The sequence below is a fragment of the Harmonia axyridis genome, chromosome 5 (genome assembly GCF_914767665.1).
Source record: "Harmonia axyridis chromosome 5, icHarAxyr1.1, whole genome shotgun sequence".
Classification (NCBI taxonomy): Eukaryota; Metazoa; Arthropoda; class Insecta; order Coleoptera; family Coccinellidae; genus Harmonia; species Harmonia axyridis.
The window spans coordinates 28999543-29021086 of record NC_059505.1 but is presented as its reverse complement, the minus strand read 5'-3'; the positions used below and the strand labels follow the sequence as shown (position 1 = coordinate 29021086).

Sequence of the window (21544 nt, the reverse complement as noted above, 5' to 3'; positions counted from 1 at the left end):
ATAAAGAATATTAATAACACTCACTTTGGTTATTGGGCGGCCTTAGAAGAAAGAAACTCGTTCTTTGTACTTAGATAATCCCCTAATACGGGTTATATATTGCTTCTTCAAAGAAACCAATTCGCAATATATTCTTGAGAAATAAGGAAAATAACATTATCCCAAAATTTTTGGATTTTCACAATCAACGAGACTTCTACTTTCCAAATTCATAAGTAACAAAGTGCGTATTTTTTGAAAAAAAATTCCAGTATCGGGCACATATGTTAACAAAAAAGTGATAAACAATATAGGAATATAATTCAAATTAAATTCATCAGTAGGCAACCAAAATTACAACACATTGTTTTTGGTGCTGCAATTAAACGCTACATATTTTATAATATTCTTCATTTTTTATATGACATTATCTAGTGTTGGGCGTGGGCGCATTCGAATTAAATAATGGTTCATCCATAGACCTAATATCAAATGGACAGGCCCTTAGAGAGAAATTCTGGCATGCCGCATATGAAAGAGAGAGATGGAGCTAGATGAGTCAACGTCAAAATCATATGATCAAAACATTGAACTCACATTCAGAAAATCGCTAATTTTTCTCTCATTCTGAATTGAACACATAGTTAATCTGATTGATTCGATTTGTAAAAGTGTTGAACATTCTAATAAAAGGAATTAGCGGTAAGTATTCCGTGAAATCTTTATCGGATTTCAATAAGTTCATGAAACTTATTGAAAGGCCGATTTCATCTTGAAAATTAATCGAAAGCTCATGTTTTTCTAGAATCCATCTGCTATTGCGAAATTCAAAGCACCAAAAGAACTAATTTTCAAATAAAATGCCTCACACTCGTGCAGCCTTCAATTGTACAGCGAGCTTAGAAAAAAGCCAAAAGTTGAAATTTCATTCGTAAGTATTTATTTCTTTTAATACCCTCTGAATTCATACATAAAGGAAATATCAGTTCACAGTTTTCCAAAGGATGACAAATTAAGGGAACAGTGGATGAAAGCTGAAGAAGAATTGATTTCAACCCTTTTTCCTTGTTGAAAATATGCAGCAACCGTTTTCATCAACATGATTTATTAATATTCATGGTACAAAAACTCTGAAAAAAAATGTTATTCCTTCAGTTTTCAGTTTCTCCAATTATATGCCTGAGAGATTAAATTATGGAGATAAATGTCTTGAAGATAATATTGAAGGTACATTAATATTTTATTTTTTATGGATGTGAAATATCTATTTATTTAATTTGATTTATTTATTGAGAAAGCTGCCCTCTTTGCTGAGGGTGCGTGAAATGAGTCGTGAGGGATGATCCAAATCAGTTTGTGTAGGCTTTCTATAGATGTTATATGAAAAAATATATGTTTCATTTAGAAGTCTCCTTAGCATCCCATTGTCCACAGAAAACTATGACAAATAAATGAAGACCATATACCAGATCGGAAATGCCAATCGATAAACTGACAAATTCATTGATACCATTCTGAACTCCACAAAGAAAAAAATAACTGTTAACAAAATATACCCACATACTCTGTCATAAAGTCACTTCATTTCAATACCCTTTTATAAATACCTAAACCCAAAATTAACTTCAACTCTCAGGAAGTATGACTATACCCTTTCTAACAAACGATATTTAACCCTTGGAAACTTATTACTTAAACTGCACAGACTGTTAATCTTTTTACATAGGAATGACAACTCGAAACATGAATTTCGATAACCTTGAAATTTAACATACAGAAAATAACTTTCATAAAATGGCACTATTAGAACATACTAAATATTAAAAAAGGAAAATGACGCGAACCTTTTAAACGAATTTTCGGATTTCGGTACATCCAAAAACATCTTCAAACTGATAACCCCTTTCATCTAGTCAATTTGAATTTACCCGCCAAACCTTTACATTCCCGTCCTCTCCATGAGCTCCCACATCCGTTTTCCCTACCATCGTCAATTCCTGGAAGAAAAACCAAGTCAACACCACGTTATCTAGATTCCGAAACATTGCCGTGACAAATTCTAAAATAGTAGCTACAGTCATTTAACTATTGAAAATTAAAGGTTGTTATTTCAGTTGAAAACAGAACGGTACGTTAGCACACTCTTGCCATTTTTCCTTTTATATAAGAAGTTTCACAACATAACCTCTCATTTCTGCCATTTTGAAAAACCAGAATATATGTGTAATTTCTTTCTCTTATTTCAGCTGGCCTGATGATGGTTCCACTGTAAACCGAAATCGATCGCCAAAATATACGTTGAAAATTAATATAGTATGTTTTTTCTACCTTCAAAAATTGAATCGCCTTCTATAAGCTAAATTCCAAATACAACTATATAATATGTTGTAGGTGGTATTTAGCCTTACGTCTTTATATTCCTGGAGTTTTTATCGTTTTCTGAAAATAATAATTGCTTTGAATAATAAATAGTATATAAGGCAATTGATATTGTATACATATATATCAAGATCCAGGAAAACACCTGCACTCATCAGTAACATAATGTAAATTTTGTCCACTTTGTTTACAGTTTGCAGTACTCCCAGCACTAGTTTGAAAAGATGTTTATTGAAATTAAAATCTATTGTTTGAAATAAGATATGTATTATTATTACATAATAACTATTTTTGTATTAAACTATTATTATTGGATAATATGGTTTTTTTAATACTTATTTCAATATCTAAAAGCTCCATTTCTTTTCGATGCTTTTCTCTTTCTCTTTCATTCCTTTCTTGCGCACGTTGCTCTTCCGTTTTTATATGATGGATTTGGTGTCTGAGTAGTTCCTCCCTTAGCTCTATAAGATTTTCAACTTCTTTATTAAGAACTTCTCCCTTACTTTGTCTCGGGTTATGGAGTGCAGGCTTTTTTGACTTTATTGTAGGAGGTGAATAATTTCGCGATACCCTTTTCTTCGATTCATTGTTATTCTGGAATAATACAATTTTTTCACAGTTTGCATTAAAAACTTCTCAGTATCATTCATTACAATCATACCCAAACAACACACACACACACACATCTTAAAAACATTTTAATAGACAATATCTTATAGATCTTTAGATGATCTATAAAACATCAGAAAGTATAGAACTTCAAACCTAGATTCGACGTAAAAATGTCCGCGAGATGTACGTTAAGAGGTATTACTTTTTTAGACGTCTATTTAACGTAAAATAAATTCATTTTACAAGTACAATTTCTGATTATTTTAAGATTATCCGGAATTGGTATTATGTTTGATATTAATAGATGTTTGAGGATATACCTACTTCATTTTAATCACTCGGTTATGTCTATAATCAGATTTAAAATTTTTCATCAGTTCCAAAATAAGCACAAGACTTTTACAAACACTTAATAGTCAACCGTTTGAGAATCCGTAATCTCCACAAGAAAACATACACAATTACACAATTCATTCACGAAACCAATTTTTTGCCAAAAACTATTCTATCCTTGTCAAAATACACCGATAATAATGGTCTCTCTCTAACACCCAGTTAATATTATTCCATATGTCTAATGCGTCTAATCTGCGGAAACAAATATGCGGTATATTAGGTGGCCCTAAGACACTGACATTAGCTGTAGTTCTAAATTGATCATTTCAGATCTATAATCTAATAATAATCATTATTAAATCATTGCACCCAGGAATGAGCGGGATGGGAGATATGCAAGCACTTCTTTCCCATTTGAGACAGGATGGAACTTTGAAGCATAACCAAAAGTTCAGAATTTTTGTAAAAAAACCTCCTTTACCCAAATATGCAAAAAAGTGAGTCCCCGCCACGGTTTTTTTTAAGATTGTCAATAACTCTTAGACCCTTGGATTGTAAGTCAAGTTATTATGCCTATCATTGAAATTGTCATAAAATAGGCAATCTAATCGTGCATTCATATACCGGGTGCGACATTTGAAATGAAAATGCAGTATAGGTTGTTTCCGGTAAAGCTGAAAGTTACAGTATTTTGAAAAAAAATATATTAAGAAAGTTCATCATTGCAAATTCTCAACAGAAAACATTAAAATTCTCCTTGAACGTCTAATGAGCCATGTCAGAGTGAATCACCTTTATATATTTTATATATGTCTCTTCGGATGAGGAAATAATGATTGATGTCTTATATCGGTGTAGAATTGGATATTCGATGAACGTTTGTAAAATGTATGATCGAATTGAATATTCATTGTCATTATTCGAAGGCAGTTCAGTTAGAGACAATATATAAATGATATTTCTGAAATATATTCACTAAGTCTGACCTTTGCAGTTATGTTTGATATATAATATGTACCTAATCTAGACGACTTTTAATTGGCAGATATTGATGTCTAATATCTCTTTAGCATATCATATCTTCTAGTCTTTTGAAAATTTCTTGTTTTCTTGATTCATTCCTTTAGATATAAATGAACGTTTTTTTAAAGTATGGTCCAATTTGAAAATATCAATCTTTGGGACACTCAGAATCTTAGGTTTAGAAATAATACATGAATGATATGTCCCAATTATTTCAGTTAGATGTTTTATATATCTAATCAAGATGTCTAAATAATGTCATATATTGATATAGCATATCATATCTATCAGTCTATTAATCCATTGATTTTTTTTTTTTATTTTTACAGTTAGAAGTTTTATATATGTAATCTAGAAGTCTACATAAAATTAGATATGGATGACTAATATCGGAAGAGTATATCATATATATTAGTCGTCTGATAATTGATTTTTTTTAAGATTATTATTATTAGATATTCAATCAAAGATTTTCTGATGTAAAGTCTAAAAGTAATCTATTTTCACATTTCTCAGAAACTTTTCAGTCATAAGACAATACATCTAAAAAATTATTCAAAAACATAATTTATAGAAAATGTCTTGATCTAATTTTGATCAGAATTCAGACCAGATGATTTTAGATCCCCTTGAACATAAATTAGATTTCATTTAGATCAAGGTGTGTTGTTTAGGTAGTGAATGAAAAGGTATAAATCTAGCTATGCAAAAATAAAGTTCATTTGCAGCAATTGTATAACAAAAGACACAAGTACTTGTGATGTCTTTCTGCTTACCTCAATATATTCCATCATTTTTGGAGATTCTGGCTCAAACTTGAGAATTATTTTGGAACTATCTTCGGAAGGATTCTCATGGCAGTCAACATTGTTTTCTTCCTCAAGCTTAAAACATTTTTTTTATGTACATTGACTACTTTGAAATTTTATATGTACATATATAAGAGCCTATTTAGATTCATCAATATATCATTTTATCCCTGTCTACATCACACCCTTTAAATTTAATGAAAGTAAAAGTTTTGTTGACAGGTTATGACTATTTTACTTATGTAGTCCTGCATTAAATTTACCATTTCCTGTAAGTTGTAAAATTCCATTTCCTCTTTACAAATTTCTTGGCCTGCTTCTAATGGTTCCCTTTTGGTGTTTGTTTCACAAGTATCAGCTTCAGCTAAACATGAAAATCATAACTTTTAGTTGTGGTTGCAGACAGTTGATGAAATATAGTCATTTGTTAGATTGACACAATAATCCCTTACATGATTGAGGAAGAATACTATCAGAATCCAAGTTAGATGGTATATAGTGTGTAGAAAGACCGAGGGCATCCAGCAATTTTTTTTCAGGTCCATCAATTTTTATAAATTCCGGTTTTTCTCCCCCAGTTTTCAATGCCTCCGCATTGTTTTTATTGACTTTTTTCTTCAATTCCTTTTTTATACTTTCATATTTCATCTTCAACGATTCCATCGGCCTAAAACATTCTAACAATTTTATTATAGATATATTGGTGTTCTAGATATATAGGTATCAACCTTAGAATAACATACACACCTGAAGAAGCATTAAAAAGTTCTGCAATGTGGGCCCAAGTATTTGCTTTCAACTTCCACATTTCTGCATCCGTTGTTTTGTTCTCCACAATATGTTTCTCATTCAAAGCTAAACGAATCAGTAAACTGGTCTCTTCAGGCATAAATTTGGTAGATCGTACCTTTTTCGTTTTCTCCATATATATATTCATAATAATTTGAATTATAAAAACCTCAAAATAGATGTCTCTAGTCGATGTCTAGTTCAAGTGTTCAAGTCGAGTATTTTCACCTCCAGTTAACTAAATTATAGAATCGTGTATCACAGTGAAGTTATCTGGAACCTTCTCGGCTCTTGCTGTCAGAATAACGGTAATGACCGAAGTTAACCGACAGCTGGGACTCAGTGCCGGGCCAAGGTCTATAGAAGTGATTGTCAATTCTGGGGATTTGTACCCAGATTTAGGGGAAATTTATGGTTTTAGGGATTTAGAGGGAAATAGGGAATTTCTAGGGATTTTTCACTCGGAAATAATAATTGATGATATTCTTGAAATAATGAATTAATATTCAGACAGATTGAAGGCATTAATAGAGACATTTATTGACAGACAGTGGAAGAATTTATTGCTCTTGATTTTTTGAGTGATGAAAATAAAAACCTCGTTTTTTCGAAGATGAGTGTAGAGAAATTCTGAAACACCCTGAGTGACACGAAAGACTTCACTAGGATTCCGGAATATAAAGATATATTTAATTTAGCGCGAGTATGTTACATACTACCCCATATGTAATAAACAGGGAGAGTGTTTTCAGTTGTTACGGACATAAAACAAACAATCAAAAAATCATACTGAATTTTTTGTTTTTAAGTCTTCAAATCTAAGGTACCTTTACACAATATTGGAAAAATTCCTTAGAAATATTTGGACATGTACTCCAAAATTCTATATATTTTTTTCAGGGCACACTGATGATACTTCTCTATCACATTTTAATAAGAAGAGTAGTCTTATAATATGCCGAATATATTTTCAAAATGAATACATTTCATAAGTGAAATATTTTCAATTGAATTCTCATTATTTTTCATGATTCATTAGTCAAGCAATAATATAATTGGATAAATAGGTATCAATATGAGTAGTTTTAAGTCACCTAGTTATATAAATTTATTTTCAGAAACACCTTATGTAAATTGAGTTATCTCTCAATAAATAAAAATGGATATGCGACTTTCTGTAGTATTCCTAAAAATATTCAATACATTAGCATTTGTAATATTTTGTTAGGACTGTATAATTGAAGAGTAACGTGAAATGATCAATTCGGATAAGTAAAAAAACCTTTCAAGTAAAGTTTATTAGTCATGCAAATAACATGTAACATTTTTATTATGTGACCAGCATTTAAAACTTCTTCACCTTCATAAACTATAGAAATCTGAAAAGTTGTTATAAAATTTTAATAATGCAAATCCACACACAACTTATACAACAAAACACTCCAATGTCAACATTAATAGTTATACGTCTGCTCACCTTGGCGCTGCATTCTTATTTTTAGTACAGTGACTGTATATACTACAGTGGCGACAAGGCTCGTCAGCGTTTTGATTGGTTGGAGCTCTGTCCGCCATTTAATGTCGAACTTTCACCAGAGATATCTGATTTTCACAATTTACATTTGAGTGCCGGCCTGTTTCACATACTTTGAAGCATTCTTGTTTGACTTGATAGTGATTGTGACTGGTTTAAGGGGTTCAAATCCCCCCAAAATGTGAAGATTTCATCAAAAGAAACGAGCGGTCGACCAACCTTCGCGCATGCGCTGTCGATCATCTGGTTAACCGGTTTCTCTCACTAATCGATCCCGAAAATGTGCATTCATTTTTTCTAGCACGAAGGGACTCTGAGATCCCTCACTAGACAACGAATTTGGGACACTATAAGGGATACATTATGACCTAAAGGCTGAAATAATGATGCACCAGAATAAATAGAAAATATATGTTTTCTTGGACAATTTACACAACAATGAATCATTGAATATAGGTACACATAAAGAAATAAAAATATAATATCACAAGTTTCCTATTTAAAAATTACATTGACTATGATTTATTCTTCAGATAATTCTCAGAATATGTTAGCAATCTATATCTCTGTTTCAAATTCCTTGCCCTAAGGTGGGGATTCGCTATTTCTATTGTGTAATTAGCTGGAAACCAGCCTGTTTCTCCATCTCTTATTCTTTCACCCTGATACCATCCTGTAAAATATTCAGTTTATTAACAACACGAATGAAAAAAAATATATGAAATTTCTCCTACCATCTGCCATTTTTCTTGATACATTGATTACGTCTCCTTTGGACAGGTTCAATTCGTCAGGTTGTTCAGCATTATAGTTATGAATCACAGTTACTTGTGGACAATCCCAGCACTCGTACAAAACCTCATCAGGATCTTCAGATTTTGGAGGTGACAGTGCTTCTATCCATCTTTGCTTATCACTTTCGCTACTACATGACAGCAACTGAAATACAAGAAGATCAGATTTGAAGTTTTCTGCTTTCGTCTATGTAGTTCTTAGAAAGCGAATCTACAACTAGGGATTCACGGCTTGGCTTGATATTCAAGCTCAAGTAGGTTGAGCTTGACTTGAAATCAACTCAAGTTCAAGTCAAGTACTAGTACTAGGGATAGAATATTCAAAATTCTGTTTTGTCATGGTCACATCACCTTCCAAATCTCATTCAAAATATCCCATTGAAAATAAGTGAGAATGATGTAGAGGAGACTATCTACATAATTGGCGCCATTGTTCACTTGCTCTTGTGCAGTTAAAAAGTATAAGGTGCTACAAGCAAGAACAGGATCGTATTCAGCTACAATTCAATTCAATTTTTTTTTCATGTTGATGTTAACGTTTCATTCTTCTAATACAAGTAGGTACAACAATTGTAAAAAGTCGAAGTTGAAGAAATTATAATATCTTTTTTTTATCAAAACACCTCCGATATCATTCATTGAGCTTATTTTGTTAACCATATCATAACTTTAGGTTAGTTGTTGTGATTATAACTTACAAATTCAACAGTCTTTCTGTTCTGATTTTCCAAGAGCGTCAAGAAAAACAAATGTTTTCCTGTCATATCCTTTCCTGGTAGAGATAAAAGTTGTTCTGAAGTACTCAGTTCCGTGAAATTTCTCGAACAATAGTGCAATACTGTGTAGAAACCATCACTAAAACATAATAATGGAAATGAGATCTTATTATTTTTCTGGTGAAGACAATTCTTTACCCTTTCGATTTGGCAACAATAAGAAGATCGTTGAACAAAAACAAATGTAAAGTGGTTTTCGAGAATTTCTTTCCGAAAGTAAGCTTGATTTCTTCGCTTTTTGGCAACATGTGGATAACAGACCCTGATCTTACCAACCACCTGTTGGGAATTGCTATATCTATAGAGGATACACCTTTTCCAAATTCCATTTTGGACTGGATTTCCAACATTTCTCTTTCACGTTCTTTGCTTCTTGCAGCTTCATTACACCGGTTGACAATCTAAAAAAAAATATAATAAAAAAATATAAAATATATAATATAATATAAATAATAAGAATAAAATTCATTTTAATAGATACATATAGTATAAAAATAAGAAAAGCGGTGACATGAAATTTCGGGTGCTTGTTCAATTGAAATTAATTCATGGTTGTATACTGTCTTCGGAAGGCCAATTTAAATTCAAAATTTTAGAATTAAATAAATAAAATGCTGCCATAGATAACAATTTTTTGAGATAATAACACATTTACTGCGAGTTAAAAATGAAATTTTCATGGAGAGAAATATTTATTGAATCCAAAAAACGAACAAAATTTAGCGCACATATTCAAATTGAATGGAGTCATAAGTAAAATTTTAATGCCCTAAGTGATTGATTTAAAACTAAGATTGTCCTCTTCCAGAGTTTTTCTTGAGAACATTCAAAACAGAGTTATGAATTTTGTTTTTCTAGTTAAATTATTGATGTGTAAAAAATTGCACTTCAATAATTTGATTTCTGTCAAGGGGTAAACTTGCACTGCGAGCTGAAGGTCGCCTTACAGGCAATAAACATCAACTATTTTTAATTGAAGACTTTAAAATTGAGGTACCTTGTTAATAGTTGCCAGGAGATATTGACAAGTTAGATACTCTGGGTCGTGTTGTTCTAATCTCTTCAGAACTGCATCTAGGAGTAAAGGCCATCTCGTAATTCGTTGCATTGGTAACATCAGGAATGAATAAAGAGACAAACATTGACAAACTGGACTAGCTTCTAATTGTTTCAATGTATCGGAGAAATATATTCGTTCCCTGTAAAAACAATAGTATATTCATGAGACAAGTATATAATCTTTGAAGCACGCACAACGAGCGGAGTTGCCTTAGCATTGCATGTGTTTTAAAAGCACTCATACACGTGTATCATTTTCTAGTTTTTATTATAATTTAAGTATTTATCTTGTAAGTTTGACTTTACTTAGTTGAGTGACTTTGAATATGTGCAGGTTTCTTTAGTATTCTAGTAGTTTATGAATTCCATTTTATTTTTGTAATTTTGAGTTTATGGGTGGAAACCCCTAGCCTATTCTTTCGTGAATAATTATAATAATAACAATATAAGATTAAGATAATGGCTCCTCCAATTGGTATTCACGAGCTTATTGATAGTTCTTTTCATATACATATCCTATGTGGTCTGTGAAAGTTCAAAGTTAGCTGTGGATGCTGCATCAAACTTGATATCAGTAACTCGTATTACACAGAATATGAAAAGATACTCTTATAGATCAGGAAGAAACAGACACAAGATAAAAAGTTGTTCGCAAAATCGGTATTTTAAACTTAATGTTAAGCATGGTCCTCAGACCTCAGTTCAAAGAAGTTAGGATGAAAATATGATAAAATTCGTATTATAAGGCCCTAATTCTTACCTCAATTTCTTCATCAATTGTTCTAGCATTGTGTGGTTTTCACAATATGGAATGTAAACAGAAAAGTCTTCTTCGGCGTGTTTTTGTATAATATCACAGACTCCATGTAGCAGAATATTGTCTTGCCAACATTTCTCTAAATCTAAAATCAGACTGTCTGAACTACGTCTAACAGCTTCAATTTTACCAAACAGCATATCGAATTCGGAATCAGTCAAGGTTATCTTCAGGTTCTTGATGAAGTGGTCATTGAGGACATTGAGAGAATTTAGGTAAGATGCTTCAGAAGTTACCATTTCGAACTTGGCTTCTTGTAACTTCTTCTGGTGTGAACTCAAAGTACCTGCAGAGAAAACTTTTGAAGGACATTCTTGAGAACTTGCACAGAAACTTACTCAAAACAGATGACTGTAACACTTCTGGAATTTGGCACCAAAGAGTTTTTGTGAAGGCTAAAGTCTTTCTCTTAGAACTCACCAGTTCCATAGCAGAAGGTCTTGGTGGTGGAATTAGCTCTGTGCTAGATTTTTTTTCAACATCTTCGTAATTATCTGAATCCATGTCTGAGATGCCATTATGGCATGCATACTGAAAAGATAAATAACTTAAACTTCAATAACTTTCATTTGTATAATCAATTATTCAAGAGAACGACCAATCAATGGGTTTCACAAGTCGCAATTTGGAGAATTACATATAACTTCAGATCAACTCACCTCTAAAACTGCTGCATCATAAAACTGGTACAAAGGCTCATTCTGAAGTCTCATCTGTATATCATCACCTGAGAGACTATTTAATGAGACGTCAGTCTTGTTTCCATTACTGTTTTGACTAGTTACACTCTCGTTGTAATAATTATTTTCGTTTTTCAGATTATAGTACTTTTCGCCTGCTTGTTGGTTGCCATTATTCATAGTAGGAGAACTCAGGGATCTTATGGTCACATTAGTATTGGTACCGCTGTTTTCTGCTGAGCTGGTGCTAGGTGTACTAGTCGAATTCTGGTAAAGACCTATTTCATCATACCAAAAGGTTTTTGAGCGCTTGTCCTTCTGGTTTTTTATGTCCGCGTTTGTGCAGAGATTAACTTCAGCGTACCAAGATGTGCTTCTTTTGTCCTTGAACAATTTCTTCAGATCTGGAAACAAATATATTTAAGCATGTAGTTTTCTATTATTATTATAAAATGACAATTTCAAGCCATATTCGTAATCTCATCTTCTGAATCACAGATAATTAGAGAAGATTATCGAAAAACTCAATATTTCAGAAACAACAGAACCAACTGAGCTGAGGTTTTACGATTGCAAGTGGATATAAATAGCAATTTCAAGCTTCCTGCAAAATTTCGTGTTTTTTGTGTCATATGTAGTAATAAACAAGGTACTACAAATATATTAATTCAAAATCACAAGTGTTTTACCTTACAATTTGTTGAGAGATATTCAGAGTAAATCAATTTGTAATCTGACACCAGAGTGAGTCGGAGCAAATATTATCACAAATAAAGAAATGGAAAATTTACAAATATATACAAAAATGGAGATTGTTAATATTACTTCCCCAGTTGGTCTGGGGTGCAGACTAGATGATTTTAGAATCAAAACAGATGGTGTGGTTCGACGGGTTGTCTCAAATAGGCCATCGTTATATGGTTTTTTGAACTAAACAAATTCGAAGTTCTCGTGCAACTATTATATAACTGTCTTAATCCAGGAAAAGGTTCAAAACTCCATAAACAAATATTGCGAAAATCCAGAAAATAATCCATGAAAATACTCCAAAAAGAAATTTTTATGAAGAACATTATCTTGGCGAAATGTTTAATTTCGATCTTAGCAGACCCCATAAAATTCTCAAATAAAAACTCAACTTCTATGATTTCAGAGAGTTGATATTCTATTTAGGTTTTACAGAACACAACATGAAACATTGGGAGATGCTTCATCCAGTAAACAACTATTGATCTTGGAGTACCGCAAGGATCCATATTGGGATCTATTCTCTTTATAATTTTTATAAATGATTCAAACGTTCCTGATTGTGTTAATAAAGAGTTTAAGTATCAAAGATATGCAAAACAAAAAATATCGTGAAATATATTGAGGAATGATTTACTACAAATCTACTCAAATTAAACACAAGCAAAACAAAAGAAATAACTTTTAACTCGAATGCCGAAGTAAAGCATATACAACTTTGCGGATAATGCTTCATACAACATTAACTTGGACAGCAGATTAGATCTGAAGAAAACATTCAAGATCAGTAGCAAGCAAGCAAGGGTGGCCACTTTTTCAATGGGATTGTATTGGTAACTTTTAAACCATAAGAGTTAGAAGGTCGGTCAAATGGAGAAAAAGTTGCATGCATAGAAGCATTGTCAAGCAGTTCAAACTAATCGAGATTATCAGGGCCGGTTATTGAGATATCATAAGAAAAGTGAATTCTGTCATTTTGATTTTTCTTTTTTTCCCACTTTATTTCAAATATTATCAAAAAATGTTACAGGAATTTTCTATTCGACAGTAAATTGTTCTCAATTTGACGTAATCAGATTTCGTATCCAACGTTTCGTGCTCTCTGGGCCACCCTCAACTTCATTTTTTTCAATACGGACCTGTATATTTTATGACACTTTTCGAAATAACTTTTAACGCTTAATTCAACGATATATCATACAATGTCATTCAAAGTTCATTTTCAGGTGATTTTGACCCTGAGTTGCATGCAACTTTTTCTCCATTTGACCGACCTTCTAACTCTCATGGTTTAAAAGTTACCAATCCAATCCCATTGAAAAAGTGGTCACCCTGTATATCATATTATGAGGTAAGTAGCTACGCAGCGAAGACTGCATACTATGCTTGTGTACAGTCATCTTACATATGTACCTATGTTGAATGGCAAGTTATCAAAAGAAGTCTTTCCAGAGGACAACAAGGCTTTAAGAGGACTGAGTGGTAAATGGAGATGCAGAACTAATAAGACCTTTTCAGTTAGCTCGTAAACAGCAATTTTTCTACTACTGTCCTCCCATCCAGAATGAAATTTTCTTCGGCACATAGGAACGTGGAAAGGATTTTAAATTTTGCTTGAAGATTACAACAATTACAATTTCACGTTAAAATCTCATGTTGAGCAATTGAACCACAACTCCGTGGTCTTCGATGGAGCAATAGGCGTATGAATGACGAGTGATTTCTAGATTTAGAAAATTCTAGTGGTACCTTAGCGAAATAAACACAATAATTTTTGTCTGTTCTTGGCAGGCGTTTTGGTGGGAAATGTACGTTAATAAGGAACTAGCAGACTTTGGTAAAAATGTTCAATTACCTTCATTCAAAGATGGAATAGGAGCAGGTGGTGGGGGTTCTTGTGGCCTGACCAATCTGCTCCTCGGATTTCTATCGATAGGCGATAAAGATATCCCGCTGTCATCCTCCATTTTTTTGTCGCCCTCTTCATCGTCGATGTTTATAGTTGGAGTCAAGTAAAAGGTGCTCTTTCCCTTGATATTGGACGTTATCTCATTGGCCTGCTCCGCGGACATGATGATGCTTCTTCTGATCTTATTCAGAAAGCCTTTCCTATTCAGATTCTTGTTCTTCTCGTTGTTCTCGTCCTCGGTGTTAGTGATACAATTCATCTCTGACGTGGGTGTTGTGGCAGGCACCCCCTCTCTTACGTTGACGTAGTTATTCTCGACTGCAAACAGAAAATTGATGGAATTAAGGTGGTCGCGAAAGTGTGAAGATCTGTCTAGTAGAGTCGACGTTACATGAATACAGCTCGTGATAGGAATTTCAAAGCAGGGAAACGACCAGGAAGAGTTACATAACGACGTGTACGATTTCCCAAGATTCGAATTCTGATATTGACACTTGAGACCACGCGTTTCCTTATTAGATTGGTCTGACGGTTTTTTTTTTAGTTTTGGAGTATGTAGGTAATAGATGATTATCATTTTGATCACAATGTAATTTTCGAATTTTGAGGCGGCTATGGTATTCAACTGTTGATTGATGAGGAATTCGAGGTCAACTTCGATTCTGTCCGTCCACTAAAGAAAATGTTGACTGTAGGTTTAGGACCGGTATAACTCATTTAATAGCTCCAGAGTCATTATCTATATGACAATTAGTCTTATCGTTAAGTAAAAAAGTCCCATGTGAACGATCTGAAATTTGGAAATTATTTGCATAATAGTGAAACGAATTTTGATTTCGTGAGAGTAATTGGCAATTTCAATAAAAATATCATTCGAAATAGATGAATTAGCATGTAGAATGTTCTTCTTCGTTGATTTAGCGCCAATATTCAGAATAAGATGCGATTCCTTTTAGGTGCTTTCATGACGAAAACATATTATGGATCTCTTAACATTTGAGCTATAGGTTGTTTTTTGTCATGAATTTAACAATAATTAAATTATTGCAGTATGTATTGAAAGAAATAACATTGAATAACGCGAACAAAAATAATTTATATAAATAATCCTTTGGTTTGTATGAATAGGTGGAACAAAATATCGATTCGGTAGCCCTGAAGACTAACAGCCGTAATGACCCCAATTAATAATAAAATAATTTAGAGTATCTGTTGAAGGTGGCAGTAGAAATATCTATGAAGTTGAAACTTTTACACCCTTTAGCTCAAAATCTGAAGCACCATGTTCTCATGGCATATCACGTTACAGATCAATAGAGTAATTCAATTAGTTCATTTGGAATTTCGGAAAAAAATTGAATGAATATAAAAATGAACAAGCGCACAAAATTAGTTGACTTCGAGACCTTCGCGTCAAGAATTTTCTCATTTGTTTTTTGACAACAAACGAATATTGTGATAAGTTTTCTTTAAGAGTAATGTGCATGTATTCGCGCAATTCATATTTACCTGTTGTTTCGTTGACGTCGTTTTTCGATTTCCTCCTAGTGATCCTTGTGAGTGACTTGGACAGGTCGTTTGTAGTCATCGACAGGTTTTTTGTGAATCTCCTGACGTGCCTACTCAATCTTGTGAGTACATCATTGGAATTTGGAGCAGGAGGAAGAGGAAAATTACCGTTATTCTCTTCATTTTCCTGAATTGAGAAATAAGGAGATGAAATAAAGCCACTTTATTTGAGAATTATACGTACATTTGTCCGGATATGATATTTTAAACAATTAGTATATTTTGATATTTATTGATTTATTCTTATTTTTAAGTATCCTCGTTATACAAAGTGTTTCTAAATTGGAGGTACACAGGATAAGAAAAAAAGTCCAATAAACATGGGCCCGCAAACGCTTTGTATTCGCAGGGCCGCCGCCAGACATTTTAGCGCCCCGGCAAAATAAAAATTTACCGCCCTGCTTTGACTAATTTATATGAATTTTCTTCAAAAGAGCCTCTGCTATTCATCTTATGCAGCTTTTCAATCTCATATGAAATCATATTTATCAATTCAAAATCTTGAAGGTGCAAAAATTCTTGTTTTATTAACTGACTTTGTGCCCCTACAATTGGGCGCCCCGGCAAAATGTCCGGTATGCCGCTCCTGGCGGCGGCCCTGTGTATTCGAGATACAGGGTGTTTCTTCTAGTCCTACTTTTTTATGATGATCATACTAGTTTTAGTTTATCGAATCTTTATTATTCTTCGCTACAAGATGTGGTTAATGCAGTAATCTATGGATAATCCGAAGTACTCTGTAATCCGAACGGCCCCCATTGGTGAAATGATATTTTATATATATAATCCGAAGAACCTGAACTCTGCAATCCAAGCGGGAGAATGGAATCCAGAAGATTTGATTTCTTTGGGTGAATTAGGAGAAGGCCAAGATCAAAGACTTGATTTAGTTGGATGAAACGAGGTGATAAAGAAGAAAAATTGAGACAGTTGAAAAATTGGGGAGTTTTTAGAAGATGATGAGATAATTGCTGATGTCACTGAGGAAAATCAAAGCTCTGACGACGATGAATTTATTCTGAAAAGAATTTGACAAAAGGCTGTCAAAATATGAGCCTGAAAAAATAACTATAAGAAGTTTATATTTCTATATAAAAAACATAATTTTTTCATGAACATATTGTGTTCGCTGAAAATAAATCTATAATCCAAACGTCTTCGGATTATCCATACATTATTGTATTATTTAATTGTTTGACATTTTAATTTCTGGAAATCGGTAGCAGATACGAAAAAACTACAAGAAACCAAAAACCGAAGTGGTGGACTTGAGTTTCTTTCCACATTTTTACAAATTAACATAAAAAAAGTTCTGGAGGAAAGAAGCGAGTTCTAGAGGAAAGAAGCGGGTTCCAGAAAAAATATCACCCTGTACATTTGCATTCAAAATTATGCATAACGAAAACGTTAAATTGGAATATCTATGTCGAATTTAAGTTAAATATCTTGTGGAAAAAAAGTGCTAAGAGAAAAGAACTTGAGAAAAATCAAATTTTATTTACAGGCCTTTTTTTCTCAAAATGATCCCAGGAATCTGTTATTTTCATTTGTACCTCGAATTTTAGAATACCCTGTATGTCTACCTCATATCTAACTTGAACTTAGAACAGTTTGTTGGAAAAAGTCATTATGTAGAATTTCAAGTGAAACATTTTCAAATAGCCGAATGAGTTGAGAACTTCGTGTCCGATTCCAGACATTGTTTGGATCTAAATAATCAAAAAGTGATTGTGATTCGAATCAGAAGCGCTGTGCGATTTCAGAACATTCACAATACTTTTCAACTTACCAAATTTTCGAAGGAATCATCTGAGTCTGTATCGCTGGCGAAAGAATCATAACAAACTTCTGACTCTCCATTTTCTGAATTCTTTAGAGTTTCATAATGATGATCAGAATCGCTGTCAGCTCCTGCAAAAAAAATCGACATTTTAAAACGGAACGACAATGAAGAAATTTGTAAAATCGTTTCCATGACAGACCCTTTAGGAAATACCAAAAAAATCAAAAGAAATCTAAAAAAGAAAAATCATAGGAATTGATGATCAAACATTCAATTAAAATAAAACATAATAACAGGTAGGTACAGATGTTCAATTGCAAATACCGATGATGCAACGAAAGTCGACCTAGATGAGATAGTTGCCAACAATTTTTCATAATTATATAACTGCCTTTGCGCCATCAATTAATTATTCTAGTGATAGAAGTCATTAATCTGATGGGTCAATCGACACTCTTCATTCCTTCTAAGACTGATTGATTGTTTAATTGGTTCATTTGATATCTTGAAGAAGAGTTCTTTCTTCTTTCTTTGTTGTCTGGTGAATGGTGGCTTTCAGGAGCGCATCTTCATTAATGTATTTGCATTTTACCATTCATAAATGTTCACAATATGGTTTTGTGATAGAATAACAATGCATCGGTAACAATTGAAATGAATATTATGGATGAATAATTTTACTAGGAGAAACTCCTACGTTAGTGAGAAGCAAGTGAAAATTTTGTGGAATGCATGATGCTTAAATTTTAGATTTGCGTGTCAAGGGTCAATTTTAAGTTTATAAAATTAATAATGATGTAGAATTTTAAAAGGGAAAATAAATTTAAAGCTGTTAGTTCTTTCATTAGATAACATACTAATGTGCTGAATGATTAGAAATTAGTAACTAATTGATGTGTAATAATTATTTATCAAGCGTTTACTAAGGTAATTACTGTATATTAAAGGTTATATCTGTATCTGGTTTATTCAGTTTATCGACAGATAAACAAATATTTCAGAAATTAAAATGTTGTATGCTTTTCGATGAATATCTGCCAATGAATTGTTCAACAATCAAGCTACCGTTTGAAAGATTGTTTTCTCTTTCAAACATCTTATCAGACTAATTAGACAAGTTTTATGTTTTACTAGATAAATTATCAGTGTCAATGATTTTGACAAACAGTATACCTATACATATAGAATATATTAAATTATCATCGAAAAGTATCTCTTAATAACCTTTATTGCTAAGTTTAAGATAGTTCTGATATATGGAAACAAATAATATTTTCATTGTAAAGTATTTTTTTTTTTCTGGAAAACATGTTTTGTGGGCGGTATTAAATTTCTGCCCAATTAAAGGTCGATATTTCGGCTGTTTTTTGATCTAATAATTTCAGGAACAGAATACTTTTAGAAAAACGGACTATTGCGTTTCCATGTTTTTCAGTCATTTGTAAGTAGGGTCGAAGAAATGGCAAAATGCAAGAAGGGAGAAATTTCGAGTTTCGAGTTCATGGAATAATAATTTTTTAAACAATTGTAAATTTCAATATAATAAACCTGGAATAGAAAAATTGGAATACAGGATGTTCTTGTTTTTTGATTTGGTTTCAATATAATATAATATCTTATATCGAAAGGGGAAAAATCCAACCTTTCAAGCACGCTTTTATGATGTTTATATGCTTCTTCTTTTCGTTAAGAAAACTGCCCCTAAAAGATTAACATTATGTTGAAAGTATCATATAATGCTCATGAAGCGTCACTTTCCAGCTGAATTGAGAGCTTAATTACATTTCATTACAAGCTTTTGAAAGTACCAGGCACCTGAATGTATGAAAAATGGTAACCGGTTAATTTCAAATTTTAGTGATGCTTTTTGTAGACATTTATGCCCTTAATAAGAAAAGCTGATCAGAAGACTTTGGTCAACGCTGGTTCCCAAGTTACAGGGTATTCAAAATAGACAGATGAAATATTATTATTACTTTTAAACCAGGGAACATATTCGAATAGACTTTCTACTACTTTACAGCTAAAAGGACTATTCGTCATTGATCGCTAAGGTTTTCTGATTTTTTAGGGGTACATATTTATCGTCTTTACTTATGAGGAAAGGTACATTTTCCTCAGACAGTTTCGACGACTCTATCTAACCAATTACAATTTTAGCAATCGCGTAGCTGGGGGAACTACGTGATTGCTAGAATTGTGATTGGTTAGATAAAGTCGTCGAAACGCAGCAGTCGACGGAAACTGTACGAGGAAAACGTACCTTTACATAACTAGGCGGAAAACGTACCTTTACATAACTAGGCGGATAACGTCTCTGCTCAGCTGTTTTGCTCATGCAATATTTTATATTTATTATTTCGGTATTTTTTTGGAATATTAAAGGCATTTATCAAGTTGATATAGGCGAATTTGTTCTTTTTCTATAATTTATTATTGCCATCAATTTAAAGGTCTTGCACGGGGTTTCATAAGATGGCAACATTTTCCATGATTATGGATTTCATGACTCCACTTGTACCGTATCCATAGCTGATGGTTTGTTCGTCTTGTGAAACGAGAATACACTCAGATCTGAAAAAGCCCCTCCTTATTTCTAAAGTTGTAAATTTCCAGGTAACAGATTCATCATTTGCTATTCTACCTTGAATATAGTAAGGAGCTTATTTGATCAAGTTTGCAGCTGACGATATATTGGCAGCATTCCGCTTCAGAGGAGAGATATTTGCTGGATAGTGTGCCATTCAATAATGCTGTTTTTTATTCTTTTGCCTTTACAATTCTAATGAATATAGCCAAGTAATGAACAAAAAATGAAAATAAAACATGTTGTATGAGCAACACAGCTGAGGAGATACATTATCCGTGATCTGTTCATGTAATTCATAAGTAAAGACGATAAAAAACTTAGCGATCAATGAAGACTAGCATTTTTAGCTACGATTTGGGAAAACACTATTCAATTTTATGTTCTCTGTACCAAAAGATATGATACATTACATTTGTAGCTTTTCTCGTTATCTCTATTTTGAATACTCTATAACTGAGAGCCACTGGTGACCAGAGTCTTCTGACTAGCTTGTCTTATCAAGGTCATAAAGATATTCAAGAATAAATACTAGTATTTGAAATTAACCCGTAACCATTTTTCATACATTCTTTCTAGGTTCTTTCGTGAAAAATTAAATCAATACGAATTTGAACATCCTGTCCATCAGTGCTTTTCTCCTTTTCGAAGTATTCCGAACGATATCAATTCACTTCCATGTGTGGAATTCCAGGAATTCTAAAATTATCTGTTAACATCCTTACTTCACAAGATTACACCGCAATGCAATTCAATATAGAAAATAGCTATAATTTGAAATCATCGAAGGATTGAAAATGATCCCACAATGGTATTAATAAAAGTATTCACTTCAACTATTCCAGTTGATGATCTGTGCGAATTATTAGTTTCTGATTCTATTTAAAAACTATTTCATACGAGGGTTTGATACTACAAAATACCATAGCAACGTCAGTTTTCTAGTGGCGAAACTATTGTGGTTATCTGAACAGAACCGACATGTAGGTATATATTTTAGCGACAAAATTTTGAGAAATGTATGTTTGGGTCTAATTGAATTTAGTTAATTTTTTTGTTGCAAGGTGATTTTATTTTATGTTGTGAGATAGACTCGCTGAATAGCATTCGAAAAATATTTTCGTGGTTTTATTGAAGTTTGTTGTTTTTTTTTGTTCGATCATGACATTTGTTTTTGAACAAAGTGTTATTCGCGTTATTCACGAAGTAAAAAACTTTCATACCTACTAGTCGAAAATATTTCCAGCACAATTTTCTTTTAGGATATTACATACCAAAATTTTCAATTCCAAGTCATATTTTATAATTAGGTTTTTCTTGTACCTTTGATCATCCACTAGCCACTTATTTGGAAATATG

The 21544-nt window shown here is 32.6% G+C and overlaps 2 protein-coding genes and 2 long non-coding RNA genes across 5 annotated transcripts in view; 2 read left to right on the top strand and 2 right to left on the bottom strand.

Annotated features, from left to right (window-relative positions):
• The first annotated feature begins 456 nt into the window (after positions 1–456).
• LOC123681006 lies at positions 457–1245 on the top strand. The gene is made up of 3 exons (XR_006747582.1): positions 457–681; positions 785–910; positions 966–1245. It is a non-coding gene; the product is annotated as an uncharacterized LOC123681006 (long non-coding RNA).
• Positions 1246–1275: 30 nt separating this feature from the next.
• On the top strand, positions 1276–2492 carry LOC123681005. Its single transcript, XR_006747581.1, has 2 exons — positions 1276–2107; positions 2226–2492. It is a non-coding gene; the product is annotated as an uncharacterized LOC123681005 (long non-coding RNA).
• Positions 2493–2596: 104 nt separating this feature from the next.
• Positions 2597–6201, bottom strand: LOC123681003. 2 transcript variants are annotated; one of them, XM_045619164.1, is made up of 5 exons: positions 5889–6201; positions 5594–5808; positions 5405–5505; positions 5109–5216; positions 2597–2955 (listed from the first exon to the last, which is right to left on the bottom strand). In XM_045619164.1, the coding sequence occupies exons 2-5, from the start codon at positions 5802–5804 to the stop codon at positions 2644–2646; spliced, it is 732 nt and encodes a 243-aa protein (XP_045475120.1). In that variant the 5' UTR covers positions 5805–5808; positions 5889–6201; the 3' UTR covers positions 2597–2643. The 2 variants fall into 2 exon arrangements, with proteins under 2 accessions (XP_045475120.1, XP_045475119.1); XM_045619163.1 differs by having other exon boundaries at positions 2598–2955; positions 5594–5818; positions 5889–6200.
• Positions 6202–7861: 1660 nt separating this feature from the next.
• LOC123681000 overlaps positions 7862–21544 on the bottom strand; it is a 42647-nt gene continuing 28964 nt past the window's right edge. The window contains exons 4-14 of the mRNA XM_045619153.1: positions 17605–17726; positions 15756–15942; positions 14193–14564; positions 11570–11994; positions 11249–11441; positions 10854–11196; positions 10032–10233; positions 9173–9435; positions 8957–9113; positions 8199–8403; positions 7862–8137 (exon numbers count right to left, since the gene is read on the bottom strand). Of these exons, the coding sequence (XP_045475109.1) occupies positions 7980–8137; positions 8199–8403; positions 8957–9113; positions 9173–9435; positions 10032–10233; positions 10854–11196; positions 11249–11441; positions 11570–11994; positions 14193–14564; positions 15756–15942; positions 17605–17726 (2627 nt within the window). The 3' untranslated portion in view covers positions 7862–7979. The remainder of the gene's footprint in view (positions 8138–8198; positions 8404–8956; positions 9114–9172; positions 9436–10031; positions 10234–10853; positions 11197–11248; positions 11442–11569; positions 11995–14192; positions 14565–15755; positions 15943–17604; positions 17727–21544) is intronic.